The following is an 18,442-nucleotide window of genomic DNA, read 5'->3' on the forward strand; positions in this document are numbered from 1 at the left end:
CTAATAACAAACAGACAACTCATTTTGAAAACATTTAGGATAAACTTTTCTTGCTGCTTTTAAAAAAAAAAAAGAAGAAAAAAGAAGCAGATTGAATAGTTGGTAGCATCTCACAATATTATTTTCCCTTATCAACTTATCCACTAAAAGTAAGTGACACTTTGTTTTCCTTTTTTGGTATATCTTTTTTCAGTCCTTCCAATCTATAGCTTTACTTTTTGTAGTGTTGGAGGAGGAATTCCAAGCACTCAAATTTGTGCTAATAAAGCATCATCACTATGTTACTTGGTTACTTCTTTTTTGTGTGTAAATTAAACTCAAGTGTGTTGAATATTAAAGTGTACTAATAGTTAGTATTGTTGGTTTTCTATTAATTAAGATAGAAATCTTAAAAGAAGGGTGTTATGTTAATTGGAAAGTGAAGTGAAATAAGATGGAGGATAAATAAAGTGTATCTTTTACGAGAGGAGATCTTTTGTGCTTTTAATAAGTAACACTTGATTAAAAAGCAAAGAAGAGGGAATTAATTTAAAATTGGCGAAAAATATTCCAAAAGGACATGTTTTTGATTTTGCATATACTTTCTTATAAACAAATTCGAGTATTTGTATGATTTCGTTGCTTGATTTTTGAATTCGCTAAAGCTATTGAAGTTTAATGTATCTCTGCTCTTTACCAAATTTATTTGTTTTATCTTTGAGGGAAGCTAATCTATCACCCCGAATACAATGAAAAAATTAAATTTCTTAAAGACACATATTAAATTTTGTGGTCTCGAATATTTTCTTATTCGTCTTAAAATATTTATGACTTTCTATTTTACAGTTTACTTAGATATTATGATTTGATGTTTTTAACACAGATCATCAAGAAGTATAACTTTCTTGCACTTTTATAAAAAGATTTTAGTAACATATAGTGTATAAATATTTAATTTTAAAATAAATAAAATATATTCATAATTGAATCATATTAGTATATTAAAGTACTTTCTCTATTCACTTTTACTTATTCATTTTGAATTTTACATATTTATATTCCTAATTAATATTTGATCTTAGATTTTAAAAAATAATTTAAAAATACGTAATTAATGTTAAAGGTGAAAGTTATTTTTCATATAATTAACTAGTAAAAAGTAAATCAGAGAGTATAATTTATTTATTTTTTTATTTTTTTTTTTAAAAAAACACGCTTTACTACTTTAATTTTTTTTCATAGGTGTGGATATGGAGGTGCCACGTGAATCATTCCTCCTTGAAAGGGCCATCGACTGTCCGCGGCGAATGGCATTCGTAATTCCATCAACTCAACCTTTGTTAATCACGCCCATTTAGATTCGTATGGAAAAATAAAATATTTTTTAATAAAGATGATATTGTATTTAATGAAATTTAAATTCGAAATTTTTTGATTAAGAATAAAATAATATTTACTGTTTTATTATAATTCTCGTTGGTTCATATACTCCGTTCTTCATTTTTAAAATATTTTTTTTTGGTTTGTTGTATATGTGCAGCCGAAAGTGGTCGGAGTATGATGAACGATTGAATTTAAATTATGAAAAAATAAAAATAATTGAATAATATTTTATTCCTAAATAAATAAATGTATTTTTTATACACAAATTTCAAAACATAAATGATCATCCAAGAAAATAACTCCTACCTCAAACACCCACTTCAAAGTTGTGGATAAGATTTAGAGTCGACACATAAAGGACGGCATAGAGAGAAAAAATAGAGGAAAACAAACACAGCAATTGTCAACAATTACACACAACTCTTGTAAAAGGGGAATACATTTTTATTCGTTCACTATTTCCCCGTCTTATATTAGAATGATTAAAAAATTATTAATTGATTGATCAAATTTATTATTTTATTTTTTATTTATATTAATACACATAAATATAAAATTTTAAAAATATATCTAAAATATAAAAATAGCTAATATTAAAAATTATTCATATTTCAAAAATCATATTAATTATAGGGATAAAATGAGAAAAAATTAATTAATTCTATCATAATTTAGTAAGTGATAAAGTAACATGAAACAATTTTTTTCAATAAGATGCCCGCCTAATATGAAGCGAAGAGAGTATTAACTTATCATATTTTTTATAATTAAATAAATAAAATGATGATTTTATTATATTATCTTTTAAATATAATATTGGTGTATGAAAAACAACAAAAGAGTTTAATAGCTGAAACACAATAAACAGATGATAATAAATATTAAAAACTAAAAGTACAAAAGTATGTATGACTAGTACAACGATAATCACCAACAAATTTAAACCCCTTAAAATAAAGCATCACTCCATTACCTACTAATTTTATAACCTAATTTGCGACATGAACATCCTTCTATCTAAGGTCATATTTCCACATCATATTATGTCTGATCACCTCTATCTCTCTATTGCTCTTTCGATCTATCTCTACTTCTCCTCATACCTATTCATTCAATCTCTCACATTTTTTCATTGAAATATATGTATATCTCTGTTTTACATGTTTAAATTATTTCATTTTTAATTAATTAAAATATTATAAAAATCAAAAACTATCAATCGAGAAAGTTAAATTGTCATTTTTAAAACTGTTATCTAAACATGAATGAAGTGATGAGTACTCCTTCACCTTTAATTAAGAGGTTTCGATTTCAAATCTTCTTTGGTTATAAAGTCATTAAAAAAAACTTTGGCATTTATTACACGTGACGCTCACGTGGATCCTTCTCTGTTCCGACATTTCGTCCCTACACCCCCGTGCAACTCAGTACCTCTGCTACCCGCAACCCCTCTCCATCCTGTTTGGATGGTTACTATCCATTGTTTTGTATTAAGTTTAAATATAATATTTATTTAGATATTTTTTTTTACTTTTTTAATTTTAAAATAAATTAATTATTGGAATATTACACGTCTATTAAGAAAAAAATATTAAGATATTAATTAGATTTTTTAAAATTTTTTAACCTTTTTAATTACTTATTCAAAACAATTAAAGTTTCTTGAACTCATCACATAAGAAATGAAGGATAAAATTGAAAGAAAATTCTAAAATTATTCTTGAAGATTAGATAATCAATTAATTTGACCTATGAAAGCTGTCTCAACAATTTAATTATTTTGAAATAAAAGTAGTATATCATTTATTAAAAGTATTCTATTTTGCGCAACGATTAATTTTAGTATGATCACATGATTATCTTTTTTCTGCCTCATTTTTTCAAGATTTATTTTTAAATTGTTGATGTGCATGGACGGTATAAGTATAATCAAGGGTGGTGAAGTACTCCTTCAATAAAAAATTATATTATTTATACATAATTAAAATATATATATATATATATATATATATATATATATATATATAATAGTTTGTTGATTTTTCTTCAATTTTTTCATGTGTTTATTTGTTTATGTTCTCTTAATGAAAATATTAACTTCATCATTATTAATATGTAACAATATATAAAAAGAGAAAATATGTAATTTATCCCATCAAAACTATATAATAAAAATATATTATGAAAAAATATTACCCACCAACCATCCAAACAGAGTGTTACACAGCTCAACTCACCCAGAAATTTCTTTAATTTTCTCTCACTGATAAAAACCCAAAATCCTCTTCCCTCTCATTCACTCATCAACAAGCTTGTTTCTTTGCTCTTCAATGGCTACTTCAGCTAGACCAACCACCATTAATGACCTTCCTGATGTAATCCTTTCTAACATAATCGCCGCCGTCTCCGACGCCCGCAGCCGGAACGCCGCCGCACTCGTCTGCCGTAAATGGCTTGTCCTTGAACGTTCCACTAGAACTTCCCTCACCCTCCGTGGTAACATCCGTGACCTTTTCATGTTACCCACTTGCTTCCGATCTGTTACCCATCTCGACCTCTCACTTGTTTCTCCTTGGGGACACCCACTCCTCTCTCCACGCGCCGCCTCCAGCGACGGCGACGGGGATGCTGATTCTGCCCTCATCGCACACCTCCTCCGCCATGCGTTTCCTTCAGTCACTTCGCTCACTGTCTACTCACGTAGCCCACATACCCTCCAGTTTTTGCCAGTTCAGTGGCCTCAGCTTAAGCATATCAAGCTTGTTCGTTGGCATCAGCGTCCGCAATTAGCAAGTGGGGATGAATTCAACTTGCTATTTCATGGATGCCCGCAACTGGGTTCGCTTGATTTATCTACTTTTTATTGTTGGACTGATGATATTCCTCCAGCTCTTGAATCAAACCCTCTTGTAGCGGTTAATCTAACAGTGTTCAATCTGATGAATGCTTCGTTTTCGGAAGGTTTCAAGACGGATGAGATTAGAGTAATTACGAAATGTTGTCCGAATTTGAAAGAGTTGAAAATTGCTTGTATGTTTGATCCTATGTACATTGGGTTTGTTGGGGATGAAGCTTTGGTTTGTATATCTACAAATTGCCCAAAATTAACAGTGCTTCATTTAGCGGATACTTCTACTTTGTCTAATTGCAGGGCTGATCCAGATGATGAGGGGTTTACTACGGATGATGCGAAATTTAGTGTTTCAACTTTGATTGAGGTATTTTCGGGTCTTTCCTTACTTGAAGAGCTTGTATTAGATGTTTGTAATAATGTTAGAGATAGTGGTCCTGCTCTGGAAATACTGAACACGAAATGTCCCAAATTGAGATCGTTGAAGTTGGGGCAATTTCATGGCGTTTCTATGCCAATCGAGTCTAAGTTGGATGGAGTTGCACTTTGTCAGGGGCTTAAATCTTTGTCGATTAGAAATGTAGGTGATTTGGATGATATGGGTTTGATAGCAATTGGTAGAGGGTGTACAAGACTAGCCAAGTTTGAGATTCAAAGTTGTAAGAAGATCACGATGAGAGGAATGAGGACGCTAGCTTCTTTGCTCTGGAAAAGTTTGGTTGATGTTAGGATATCTTGCTGCAAGAATCTTGGAGCCTCTTCTTCATTGAAAGCATTGGAACCAATACAAGAACGTATCCAGAGGCTTCATATTGATTGCGTGTGGGATAGTGTTGAAGAAATTGAAAATCTTAATGGCGTTGAATACGGGTTTGATCTCAATAAGACCAATGGAGGTGAGGCATCAACTCATGCTGATGGATTTGGGTACACATATGGAACCATGGATGATGATATCATGTTTCACAGGAATAAACGATGCAAGTACGACTATGATCTTAATAGTGTTTGCATGGAAGACAATGGCCATGGGAATGGTTTTGGTGGACGAACATGGGACCGGCTGCAATATCTCTCACTTTGGATTGGTGTAGGTGATCTTTTAACTCCTTTAGCAGCTGCAGGTCTTGAACATTGTCCTAACTTGGAGGAGATCAAGATTCGGGTGGAAGGAGATTGCAGGCTATGGTCAAAACCTTCAGAGAGGGCGTTTGGGTTGAGCACCCTTTCGTGGTACCATAAACTTGTGAAGATGCATTTGGATTGTGGAGATATCATAGGTTACACACACACTGCCCCATCTGGCCAGATGGATTTGAGCTTGTGGGAACGGTTTTATCTCTATGGGATTGGAAATTTGAATCTCAGGGAGCTGGATTACTGGCCACCACAAGATAGGGATGTTAACCAAAGAAGTCTATCCCTGCCAGCAGCTGGGCTGCTCCAACAATGCATCGCACTCAGAAAGTTGTTCATCCATGGAACAGCAAATGAACATTTCATGATGTTCCTGCTTAGAATCCCAAACCTAAGAGATGTACAGCTGAGAGAAGATTACTATCCAGCACCAGATAATGACATGAGTACAGAAATGAGATCAGACTCCTTGTGCCGCTTTGAAGGGGCCCTAAACAGACGACATATTTGTGATTGATGCAAGGAACAGGTTCCATTGTACAATTTTCCAATATCTAATTTCCCTTGGATTTATTCCTGATTGATGCAAGGAACATATACTGTTATGCAACTTTCCTATGCCCAACTGTCTTAGGTTATATTCCTGGGATAGTAGTGTTGTCATATTAAATATCCAGATCCTCTATATAGTATTTTGCATTTTGAACAAAATATATGACAAGACTTTGGGAGTGATTCGAGTGAATTTTACTTACTGAGCTGAAATGGATGTATGAACTCTACTTTTGGTTCCATCAAAGGATGAGCTTTTTTATATTATGCTTCTAATCCTGGAAGACATCATAAAAACATCTCCCGTATGTTTCTCAAAAACGAAAGAGATTGCACCAGTATAGGAAGAGATTGCACCAGTATAGTGAGTGTTCAGTCTTGCTGTCCTGTGAGAACTTCCTCCCGCTGTCTTTCATTCAGCTCGGTCCAGCACTCTGCGTACAAAAGATTATGGGGTAATGCAGGAGAAAAACAAATGAATTTAGAGTCTACAGAGGTCTCTGGTATCAACATCTACAAATGACTGGAAATATCTGCAATTGATGAACCAGAGGTCCTTCAGGTATGTCTAATATTGATATCCATCGAAAACAGTACAAACATCCTAACTTGTAGCCATCCATACTGGAGTTCCAACTGATGTAGAGTCTCACTCAAGTGCAGGTGTCATTATTCTTGAGAGCGCAAAATTACATATTTTGACAAAGCAGTTCTTAATGATTATATAATCTCACTTTTTAGATTATGTGATTTACTTTCTGATGTATGCTCATAATCCTCTTAGTTGCCTAGAGAAACAAGGACCAAAGTTATAAGAAGATAACATGGCTGAGTTAATTGCCACAAATGAATACAACAAACATACCTAGTGTGATGTCATAGGTAGGGTGTGGGGTGGGTAAAATGTACGGAGGCCTTACCCCTACCTCCACGAGGTAGAGAAATTGCCACAGATGAATAATTCTTTTGATTGTTTGATCAAAAATCAAGGAGCATCATCTATGGTTGTTTCAATATCTAAACTATTGTTGCTTCCTATTTGGTTTGCCCTTATTCAGTGACATCTGTGATCAGCCTTTTTAGATATATCAGGTTTTGGAGTAGAATTAATTTGAGAATAATTTAAATATGAAATAGACGGAGAATAACATAGATAGTTATAGCAGTAACAACAGGGTTCCTTTATTCTTAACCAGAGGTCTAGGGTTTGAATCTCCATGGATACGGAGTCGTCTTTGTTAGGGAGTGCTTTACCTCCAATGTGGGACTTTTTGACGCGAATCCGGATTTAATCGGGTTCTAATGTGAGTACCGCACACTGTGTTGGAAACCAAAAAATAAATAAATAGTAACAGCAGGGAGGGAGACCATGGAGTCTTAACAGTTTTATATTCATACTAATTAGGTTGCTCATCCTAAACTATTTTATTTAAGTTGAAGGAAATAATTGAGGGATAAATGGGCAAATAGTCACCATTTGAACCCACTAATTAGCCTCTAGCCACTGTTTCAAAACCATTCAACATTTAGCTGCATTTTAATGCAGAAATAAAATTTGAACAAAAAAATCACTAGCTAAAACATGGAAGAACTTCAGGATTTTTTAATATTATTTATGTTATTGTAATTATTTTACTTTGTACTTCTACGGCGGGAAGTGCACATATAGTCGGTTTTTGGGACCTCCATTAAGGCATAGTCAAAGTTTATAAATTCTTGCAAGTTTAACCACGTCGAAAACAACTTCAGGAATACGCGATTGAAGTTGCAAAACTTAGCATTCGAAGTTTGTCTTGTTATTTATGCCAGCAAATTTCCAACATACACGCTTAAAGTTAGGCATGCCAAAGCCAAACTTTAGATACAATGCCTGAAGTTTGGCCTTGATATGCAAGGCCAAACTTCAACTCTGTGTATATCAAGTTAGGCGTGGCAGTCCGAAAGTTCCAACATTTTTATATGATGTTTTCTATACGTTTGCTTCAAGTTTGTAGCTTTGTAGTAAGAGACTTTGTAATTATCGATACTACCTTCGTCCCGTTTTAGTTGTCATGATAAGGTTATGCATAATCTTTTAAGAAAATATTAATTAAGAGCATTACTAGTATTTGACTAATATACTCCTTATTAATTTTTTAATTTTTATCTATTTACATACCTCTTAATTTTAGAATAACTAATGCTAAGGGCAACATAACAATTAATATGGCACGGAGTGAGTATCAACAAAGTTTTGATTAGGCTGGCAAAATGGTTAAAAAACGAGTAGCCATTCAATCCGACCTATTAAATATGAATTGAATAACTGACCATTTAAAAATGGATGAAATATGTATATTATTCACTAAAAATGGATAATATGTAAACCCAATTGTCGTCTTGGTATTTTTCATGAGTTTGTCTTTTAGGAGCCCAAGTTTGTGGACCATATATGTTATTGTTGGGGCCCTAAGTTTATTTTGGTTTTTAACTTGTGTTCACGCGATTATTCTTGAAACCATGGAGATGTTTTATCCGTTTTTATTTAACCCATTCCGATGCAGCCATATTCGATCTGACCTGCCCATTTGCCTCCCTTAGTCTTGATCATGCCTAATCCTCTGATCACAACTGGTTAATGATTCTTTTATGATGAGACTGGTTGAGCATACATACATTGTCACTCTCCTCAATCCCCCCTTCTTGGGCATCCCAAATCCTCTGGTTTGGAAAATGCTTGGTCACAAAAATTGTAGCAAATTTTCATAATTTGAGGCATGTCAATGATACTGTTCTTGAGGATATATTACCTGGTATAGGTATTCCAGGATTCAACAAGCCCCTATTTACAAAATTCATTAAAAATGAAAATCTAACCGTCTATAATATGGTAGGAAGATTTTATATTGATCTATACCAAAGAGAGGAACTTGTGTTCATTTATAGACAAGAGAATTCATCAAATGGGATGGCTAAAATACTCCCTAACATTTGTTGAATACAATCAAGAGGAAGAATAATGACAATAAACGGTAGTATAATGACTACATAATGTCAGAAATTGTAACAGCTAAAATAGAAATAAAGGCTCATTTATATAATATTATTGACACATTAATTTTTGGTTGAATGTTGGCCAATAAAAACTATTCAAGGAGGTAAAATAAATGTAGAATCAATTGTCTTGTAATTGTAATTGTAGACATAATAATTCTTTTGAGATATTAAATAATATTTTCCAACACCTGTTACCTCTTCTCTGCCTTATAGCCCCTCCATTTCCATTGCAGAATCAACAATGAAGAAGGGAAAATGGAGAATAAGAGGAGCAAAAGACATGCTTTTGCCTGAAGTTTGTCAATACTGATTATCTATTATATAATTTAAAATCACGGAAAACTCGGTTCACATTTTCTTGTCACATTTTCTTTTTTTAAGAGTCAAACTGTATGAACTTTCGTCAGCATTTTAAGATGTATTTTTCATCATATTAATATGCGAAGGATTGAAGTATTTTTCGTATTGTTTTTGAACGTTCAAAGTTAAAATTTAAAATATTGAATTAATCTAATTCAATTTAGTTCCGATGATTAGTCAAATTGACTCTTATGGAAGGAAATGTGACAAGTTAAAAGTGAATAGAGGGAGTATTTGTTAGGTATTTGCCCTGAATTTCTTATCATAATTGGATTTTCCTAAAAGTAAAACACAAAGTCTCCATATTTTGGCTAGTCTTTTTTCTTGTCGGAAAATGTTTATAACAGGGTTGTTCATGGTTGTGGTTAAAAAAAATCAGATCGGACCGCAATCCGAACCAAATCAATTAAAAAAATTGATATTTGGTTTAGTTTGGTTAGGTTTAGTTTTAAGTTTTGAAAACCGATAATATTTGATTTTGTTTTGATTTTACTAAAAATAACTGCAAATTAACCAAACAGAACCCAAAAATAATATACATAAATTTTATAATTATTTATATATTATTCATAAATAAAATATAAATTATGAATAATATATAAATACTTTGTTAAATTTTAATTAACTTAAGTTTTTAACATTACCATTTTCTCAAACCCAATACTTCAATTTTGGTATATAATTTTCTTGTACCTCTCTCCGGATAGTTCCTCAATGGTTGAGCTTGGAATTATTTTTTTGTTATGAAGATTTGATCTTTAGATCTTTGTTGTATAAAGTCTTTAGTATTGCTTAACTGAACCACTTTGTTCGTGTAATAAATAACTCTAGTATTGCTTAATTGAATCCACACTAGCTTTCCTATGGATTGTTCATGTACTAGGTGTTTGTATCTATCGAGATGCGTATGCCCTCAACAAACTTATTATTTTCAAACAAAAAAATAAAATAATCGAACCAAATCGACAATAACCAAATTAACAGTTACTTTTTTGGTTTGATTTGGCTTGATTTTAGAAATTTAAAAACCGATTAAATTGGTTTGATTTTGGTTTTAACCAATAACTGATCTAAACCGAACCATGAACATCGCTATTTATAACTCTATAAATAGAGGTACATTCTTTCTAACTTGATAGCATTTATAATGTAACTCTAGGGTCTTTAAGAGTTTTGTGTAGGGGGAGAATTTGTAAGACACAAATGTTACATTAACACTTGTGTAGACTTCTTTATATTCCGAGTGAACTTGGAGGTTATTTCTCTTGATATTGTAGATGTAGGTTGGTTGACCAAACCACATTAAATGTTTGTGCTTCTTTTGGTATATTTCTCGTTTGTTTTCTTACTCATGATCTTTCGAGCTTTGGTCTGCAAGATTCCGCATGTATCAGATTTGAAATTAGCACTATCAGCCTTGGGTAAGACTAGTTTCCGACATGGAATACTAAGAGTAGGCTTAGGGAGGATAGAATCCTTCATTCGAAAATAAGAGAAAAGTCATAATTTAGAGTTACAAAGAGTGGCAATGTATTTTCTAAGAAATTTTGATACTAATGACGACTTGGAATCATAAGTAGGGAATCAATAAGGTTATGATATTTCGTTGGTATCAAATTTTTAATTTTAGTTGTCGTATTATGGTGAATATGTTGGATTTTGATGTGTCGAGTAGATTTTGAGCTATGTTGGTGATCAATTAGATATCATAGTAGAGAGAAGTTAAGGTATACTAGTGGTACTGCATGTGCAAACCTTGTTGAGAGTGCTTGTATGAGATCAATTATGGGGAATTGCAGTTTCTCGATAGTTTTGGTACTTATCTTATCGGTGAGTACTTGTTTCAGCTATATGTGATTGACTTTGAGGTCCGTTGGGTCTGGTTCTGCCGTTTTCAGTTGTCTACAATCATAGCTACTGTTCCAACTTCCCGACAGTGTTATTAGAGGTTTTGTATTCTTGGGGTGTATCGTTCACCTGGTGGCTACTTGATCATATCCTTCTTTGGATTAGATAAGTTGCATTCTCCCTTAATGAGCACACGTTGTTTACGGATCACATTTTTGCATCTTAAGCTCATGGGAGGATTATGTTAAGAGAGTGGAATTTATCTAAAATCTATGATGGTTAGTTCATTATGAGTGTTTGGTGATTGGTTCCTGGTCACTCTTGGTTTTATTATATAAATATAGTTTTGTTTTAGGGATAAGTATTGTTATACCCAAAAAGAAAAACTATTTACCATTGTACACCCCATTACTTTCATTCCCCCCAAATGAGTTAAAGCGCTTCATCAAGGAAAATCAACTACTTCGTGCACGTCATCAAGGAAAAATACTACAGTGAAAGACACTGCTCAATTACTTCTTGATATCATGAAGGTATCAAGGTCTAAATAACACTGCAGTGAAAATGTTTAACCATCCTTTATATCTTCCGAGTATATATATATATATATATAGTTGTGTCGACGACATCAATCAATCGGGTATTAATTTCCTTGGAGTAACTGGTAAAGTTGCTGTCATGTGACCAGGAGGTCACGGGTTCAAGCCTTGAAAACAGCCTCTGGCAGAAATGCAAGGTAAGGCTGCGTACAATAGACCCTTGTGGTCGGGCCCTTCCCCGAACCCTGCGCATAGCGGGAGCTTTAGTGCACCGGACTGCCCTTTTTATTTTATTTTATTGAATTACTCCTCGATGTATTTTAAATTCAATAATTTTTGCAAAAATATCTGTGACATATTTATTCATTTTATTATTACAAGAATCAATCTTGTAACACTTCCAACACTAGTACAATACTAGATTGGTGAAAATGTATACAATGTTTTACAACACAAGACATTGGATACGTTCACTATTGACAAGTCCAAAGCATTCAACAAACAAAAATAATTGCAAAGTGAACAGACTACCCATTCCCAAAAAAATTCAATACTCAGGGACTGGAAGATCCTCATCTGAAGGTGGTGCCAAAATCCACTCCCCATTTTCATCAAGAACTACCCCTTTATTCTTCTCAACCCACCATGACCCTGGAATCAAGTACTCATCTTTCAAGAGTGCAGATGACTTGTTCACCAAAGCTACGCTCCTCTTCACTTTCAACTCAAACTTTTTATCTTCTCCATTCCATCCAGCCACAACATGTAACATCCCCTGCAAGTTGTGCCAATCCCCCGTGTCTTTCGAATTCTTTAAACTCGGAGACTTTCTGGTATCGATGACTAGATCTATACCTGTTGAAGAATAATTCAAAATTGTAGCAAATCAAATTTGTTTAGGATTTGAGATTTGTTAGTTTATATAATTCATGTTAATATAGGATTTATACTCAAAATTATATAGAAATACGTTTTTCAGTTCTAATTAATATAGGTTTTGCACTATTATAAACTTAAGTATAGCACAAAAGTAGTAGAGAATTGGAGAATTGTAATGATCATGTAAAGAGATTTATGGGATTCTCAATAAAATTACTTCCGCAGTTTTAATTTGTTTATTTGATTTTGATTTGACACGAAATTTATGAAATTAAAGAAGATTTTAACTAAAGATAGATAGAATGTAGCAAAATGTCCTTTAATCTCGTTGTTTTATACATACTACTTGGAAAGTTAAAAGGACATTTTGCTAAATTCTTTTTGAAAAGGATTAAAAAGTAACACTACTAAAAAAATCATTATTTTTTTATTAAAAAATGTTCAGTGGCAATTTTCAAAGATATTTTGATTGAATCGGTGAAAAAAGAAAAGATAATAGTGTTTTCACACGGAAAAATTAGGAAGCTTTCTACTGTTTCAATGAAAATCTGTTTTTTCATCACGTGTATTTTCAGTAAGTTAATTTGACGAAAAATCAGTAAAAAAATTATATTTATAACACAAATTTTCATTAATTCGCGGTGGAAAAAAAGCATGTTTTTAGTAATGGAAAGTAAGACGAATAAATTGAAACAACAGGGAGTATGAGATTATGAATAATTATTTTTTTTCAATACCTGAATTCACATACCCCAAGAGAGCACTTGGATACAGGGGAATGAGATCAATCTTGTTCTTAACATGTAAGATATTCAAGTTTGAGTATTTCTTGACTCTTTCATTGAATGCCTTGTTCCCAACTTGTGGACTACCAAATACAATTGCACATACTGGAATATCAACTGGGACACCATTTTCAACCACATCAAATGCTGCTAAAATAGCTAGGCTAGCACCAAGACTATGCCCTGTAAAAGTTATACTCAAATTCTCATCTTTATACTCATTTCTTAATTCTTGAATTTTTGCTTGAAGTTGTTCTCTTGCACTTAGTCTCGTGAAGGACGATTTTGGGTCACTAGAGACGTAAATCTTAAGCCACCCATCCATTACTTTGACCTCGTCCTCGTCCTCGTCCCTGTTGTTTTTGCCACTTAAAACGCCTTTTTGTAGGGATTTAGGATGAAGCAAAGAGTCAGCAGAATCAGGACGAGCGCCTAAAACATTGACCCATTCATAATTCCTACTCGTGCCACGGAACACAACGTATACTTCTCTACGGCCTAGTTTACGACTAACTTCATCAGTTGTAACGGCTATATAACCAATCCAATTAGACTCTCTGTCCCACGATTCGCGAGACAGAGAGTGTAGGAAAATGGCTTGAAGAGCGCCTATTCGAGCCGTGGCATAAAGGAAGCAATATATTTTATAATCGGTAGCGGATTCTAACATGACTTTTTCGAAAAATGAACTTTTACCATAACGGCTCGTGCCACAATACTTGGAATTTTGGTCATTGTTGAAAGCATCGTAAGTTGCTTGACAAAAATCGCCGCACCGGAGAATTAAGCGTCGGAGAGTGAGATTTAGAGGTTGAAGAAGGCCATCCCAATCGTTGCTTCCTAAAAGTTCATGCCATGTTGGTTCTTTTTCCATTTTAGATAGATAGGTTTTTTTTTCAATTTGAGGGGGAAGTTTATTTGGTGTAGAAGAGGATAATGTAACAAGTAAGGATATAAGAAGGAAGTTAGCTTTATTTTCCTCCACATGTTATAAGAGAGAATAGTAGACTAGTATATTTTTTTTTTTTGAATAGTAGACTAGTATACACTAGTTCTCTTTTTTTTTTTTTTGAACAAAAACCACCAAAACAGATTTGGCAGTGATTTATTAGAACAAAATGATCCTTACAAAACATTGTCAAAAGATAAAGAAAAGCATAAAATTAAAGGGATGATTTACAGCCAACCAAACAAGTGTAATTCTGCTGCGACCTCCAGCCTTACCTCAATACCATTTCAGACACCAACAAGCTCTCACCAGGTGCTATGGTTCAAAGTCAAAAGAATTATAATTCATGCTTGAAAGTTGTAGTAGGAATTCTCGTTCACTCAGTTGTAACTGTAATTATGTTGATGATGCGAATACTTGTCATCGAATCAGCTTCGAAGCTCTTATTTTTCTTCCGACTTGATGTGGTGCCTAATTATTTGATGCAGCTCTCCTGGCAGTTGTTAATCTCCGGGTATATTGTGATCTTTAGCTCTCCTAATCCTCAGATATGGTATTTGGAACTTTTCTGTGTTTAGCATCTTCCTTGCTGTGACAGGAAGTGAACAAAAATTATCAAAGAGATGGTTACCTGCAAAATCAAGAGCATAGTTTGTTAAGAAATCAGCCAACCCATTTCCTTCCCTCAAGACATGTTCCACCCTCACTTCCTTATCCCTCCTCAGTCTGTAGATATCATTTGTGATCATTGATATGCTCCATGGGGTCTCCCACTGCCCAGTCAAAATCATTTTCATTGTCATTGAGTCTGTTTCCAACACCACTGGTAGGAGTTTGTGTGTAACACAGTGCTGAAGTCCCTCATGTAATGCCCTCGCTTCTGCTATCAAATTTGATCCATCTGGTATCCTTCTTGCTGCTGCATACTGGAGGTCTCCTACTGCATTTCTAATACAAAAGGCAACTGAGCTTGGTCCAGGGTTTCCCCTCGAAGCTCCATCAGAATTACATTTGTACCATCCCTGTTCAGGAAACTCCCATTTCACTATTCTGGTTACAAGTTTTGGCCTGTATGTTTCAAATTTTTTCAGTATTTGAGGTATGCATCTTGGTAAGTTTTCCTGCCCTTTGTAGCTCATTCTAGTCAATTGATATGTAATCATGTTTATCTCATAAATCACTTTGTTGATGGACATCTTCCCTCCATGTAGCACTGTGTTCCTCCATTTCCATATCTGCCACATTGTGACCATTGGTATGGCTTTGAAGCTATTTCTTAACTTTGATGGAAACTCTAAATTCCACCATAGTTGAACTAGTTGCCTTAATTGCTGATAAAATAGAAGTGAGCTTTGTAGGATGATGGAGGCTATCAAATAAAAACAGATTCAGAATTCTAAGTTCACGAATTTTTACAATAATTTTAAAATTATATAAAATAATAATTGAGTTTATAATTAAATTATTTATAAATATTTAATAAATGCATATATACAAATACATATCAAACGTCTATCTCCTTTCATTCCCCACTTCTACCTTCTCCCAAATGTTCTCAAATAATTGTCTAATTTAAATTCAACCAATTCTTTTTCTTCTCGGTTTTATGTGTAAGTTGAGTGAAAAGGGAGTAAACAATCAATTATTCATAAGTTTTCAGAAAAGTAAATAGGTGTATTTGCTAAATAAATATATTCAATATTTATAAAAAGGACAGCCCGGTGTACTTAAGCTCCCGCTATGCGCAGGGTCCGGGGAAGGGCCCGACCACAAGGGTCTATTGTACGCAGCCTTATCTTGCATTTCTGCCAGAGGCTGTTTCCAAGGCTTGAACCCGTGACCTCCTGGTCACATGGCAGCAACTTTACCAGTTACTCCAAGGCTCCCCTTCAATATTTATAGAAGGGAAAAAAAGAATCTTATAGCACAAAACAAAATCCCCCAAACTAAAAATTTTATTGACTGAAAAAAGTACTAATAGAACAAGATCGTACCTTTTTATTTTAGAAACGATTTATTTATTTAGTTTTTTTTTTGTTGGTAAAAAGTGAAAGATTATCATAGACAATCAATATTTATATTTAAAGAACATCCCCGAGCATCAGAAACAGTAAAAACAATTAGTTGCAAATTTTTTGAATTATATTATACTACTGCACTTGCTAGTTTTCCTAGAGTCTTTTACTAGTTGTATGCTTTCTATAATCTCCTTCTTAATCCGTGTTACAGCTAATTCCGTATTTACATTTATTCCCTTGAGGTGTTTCTAATTTCTTGCCCCCAAAATTGTTGTTGCCAGTTCCTGGGAACTGAATTGTCGCCAATGTCTCTTTTTTATCCATCTTAAACATGGCAGCACCTCGGATTCAATCCTTGGAAACAACCTCTGACAGAAATGCAAGGTAAAGTTGCATTGTAGTCAGGCCCTTCCTCAGATCCCGCGCATAGCGGAACCTTTAGTGCACCGTGTCTGCCCTTTTTAAACATGGCAGCACCTGCTTCCTCTGAACTCTGCATCCTGACCATCTCTCCAACTCTTGTTGTACTGTCATTGTACATTCAAAAAATAGGTGCTCTTTGTTATCATCACACAAACAACATCTACTGGGATATGCAGTTTATTCATTCTCTCCTTTGTCAACAATCTAGTATGAATTTGTGTCTAGGTAGTAGAATAGAGCTTCAATTCGTACCAGATCAGCTTCCTTTACTCTCTACAAGTTTCCCCGTCAGGTTGAGATACTAATTAATCTCAGTTAAATAGTATGAACGTTCCATCTCTATACTAATATTAATACTGCCAAGTTTCTATTGAGCCATATATGTCAGAGTGCGAACATGAAATAAAATTCTCATTTAATGAGTCTGTTTTAAAAGGGTGACATCAAACTTTCATTTGGAGGAAAAAATGAAAATTTTATGTAAATGTACATGCATTTCTAATTATCTTGTTTACAAACCATGATCGAAATATATACTCCCTATATATACATTTGATTTGATTGTATATAGATATGTATAAAAGTTGAGGATCAATATGCATTATATATTATAATTTATATGTATACAAATTAATGGTTAAAACACATATAAATTATCTCAAGTTTTCGTGTTTCATATTTAAACAATCCATTATTCTCTTTTCCTGCCTGTAATATATATATATATATATATATATATATCATCAAGTAAAAATAAAACCATCAGAAGAGTTTTTCTTCGCGGAATCAAATATGACGGAAGAGTTTTGAGTTTTGAGTTTTTTTTTTTTTCATAAAACTTACAAAAAAAGTAAAGAAATAAATTTAAAGAAAGAAAAATATTTCCTTTTGTCTCAATATATATGGTATTTTAAAATTTCTTGAGACATATTTATATATATATATATATATATATATATATATTAAATGATGACTTATAAATATTTTTACATAATTTTTTAAATATACAATATATTTTTGAATTCAAACAATCAAATATGATAGAAGAGGGGAATCTGAAGGACTCAATTGATTGTTTACTTGAACTTTTATCTTATTGATGAAAATTGATTCTCACGTGTGTGATCCCCTTCCTCATTTCTCCTTTCCATCATCAGTTTTTTTTTAATTTAAAAAATATTATGAAAGAGTTTTAGTTTTGGGACTTTTTTACAATACTTAACAGTTTATTTTTTAATTTAAAAAATATGATGGAAGAGTTTTTAGTTTTGGGACTTTTTCACAATACTTAACAGCAAAGTAGAGAAAGAAAGAAAATACTTCATCTTCCCAAATTATGTGGCCTTCTTAAAATCTTAAAATTTAATTATTTTTTTCTCAGGTTTGTAATTCCTTTCTCCTTTCCTACTCTCATTTTTTTTTTTAATTTTTACTTTTAAAAAATATAATAGGAGAGTTTTAGTTTTGGGATTTATTCACAATGGTTAACGGCGAATAAAAAATTAAAAAGAAATAGAATAAGAAAGAAAAGATTTCATCTATCCAAAGTTATGTGATCTTCTTGAAATTTTCAAAATTAATTTTTTTTCCTTATGTATGTAATCCTCTTTTCCATTTTTCCTTCCTTACCCTCAATTCTTTTTTTTTTTTTAATTTGAAAAATATGATAAAAGAGCTTTTAGTTTTGGTACTTTTTTCACCAT

The 18,442-nt window shown here is 32.9% G+C and overlaps 2 protein-coding genes across 2 annotated transcripts; one reads left to right on the plus strand and one right to left on the minus strand.

The window, feature by feature from the left end:
* The first annotated feature begins 3,572 nt into the window (after positions 1-3,572).
* LOC129870310 (F-box/LRR-repeat MAX2 homolog A-like) lies at positions 3,573-9,394 on the plus strand. The gene is made up of 2 exons (XM_055945044.1): positions 3,573-6,464; positions 9,172-9,394. Exon 1 carries the CDS (start codon positions 3,693-3,695, stop codon positions 5,865-5,867), a length of 2,175 nt encoding a protein of 724 aa, XP_055801019.1. The 5' UTR covers positions 3,573-3,692; the 3' UTR covers positions 5,868-6,464; positions 9,172-9,394.
* A 2,643-nt stretch (positions 9,395-12,037) lies between these two features.
* On the minus strand, positions 12,038-14,348 carry LOC129871437 (phospholipase A1-IIdelta). Its single transcript, XM_055946350.1, has 2 exons — positions 13,302-14,348; positions 12,038-12,540 (listed from the first exon to the last, which is right to left on the minus strand). Exons 1-2 carry the CDS (start codon positions 14,221-14,223, stop codon positions 12,233-12,235), a joined length of 1,230 nt encoding a protein of 409 aa, XP_055802325.1. The 5' UTR covers positions 14,224-14,348; the 3' UTR covers positions 12,038-12,232.
* Between the last annotated feature and the right edge of the window lie 4,094 nt (positions 14,349-18,442).

This window comes from Solanum dulcamara, chromosome 10 (genome assembly GCF_947179165.1).
Source record: "Solanum dulcamara chromosome 10, daSolDulc1.2, whole genome shotgun sequence".
Lineage (NCBI taxonomy): Eukaryota > Viridiplantae > Streptophyta > Magnoliopsida > Solanales > Solanaceae > Solanum > Solanum dulcamara.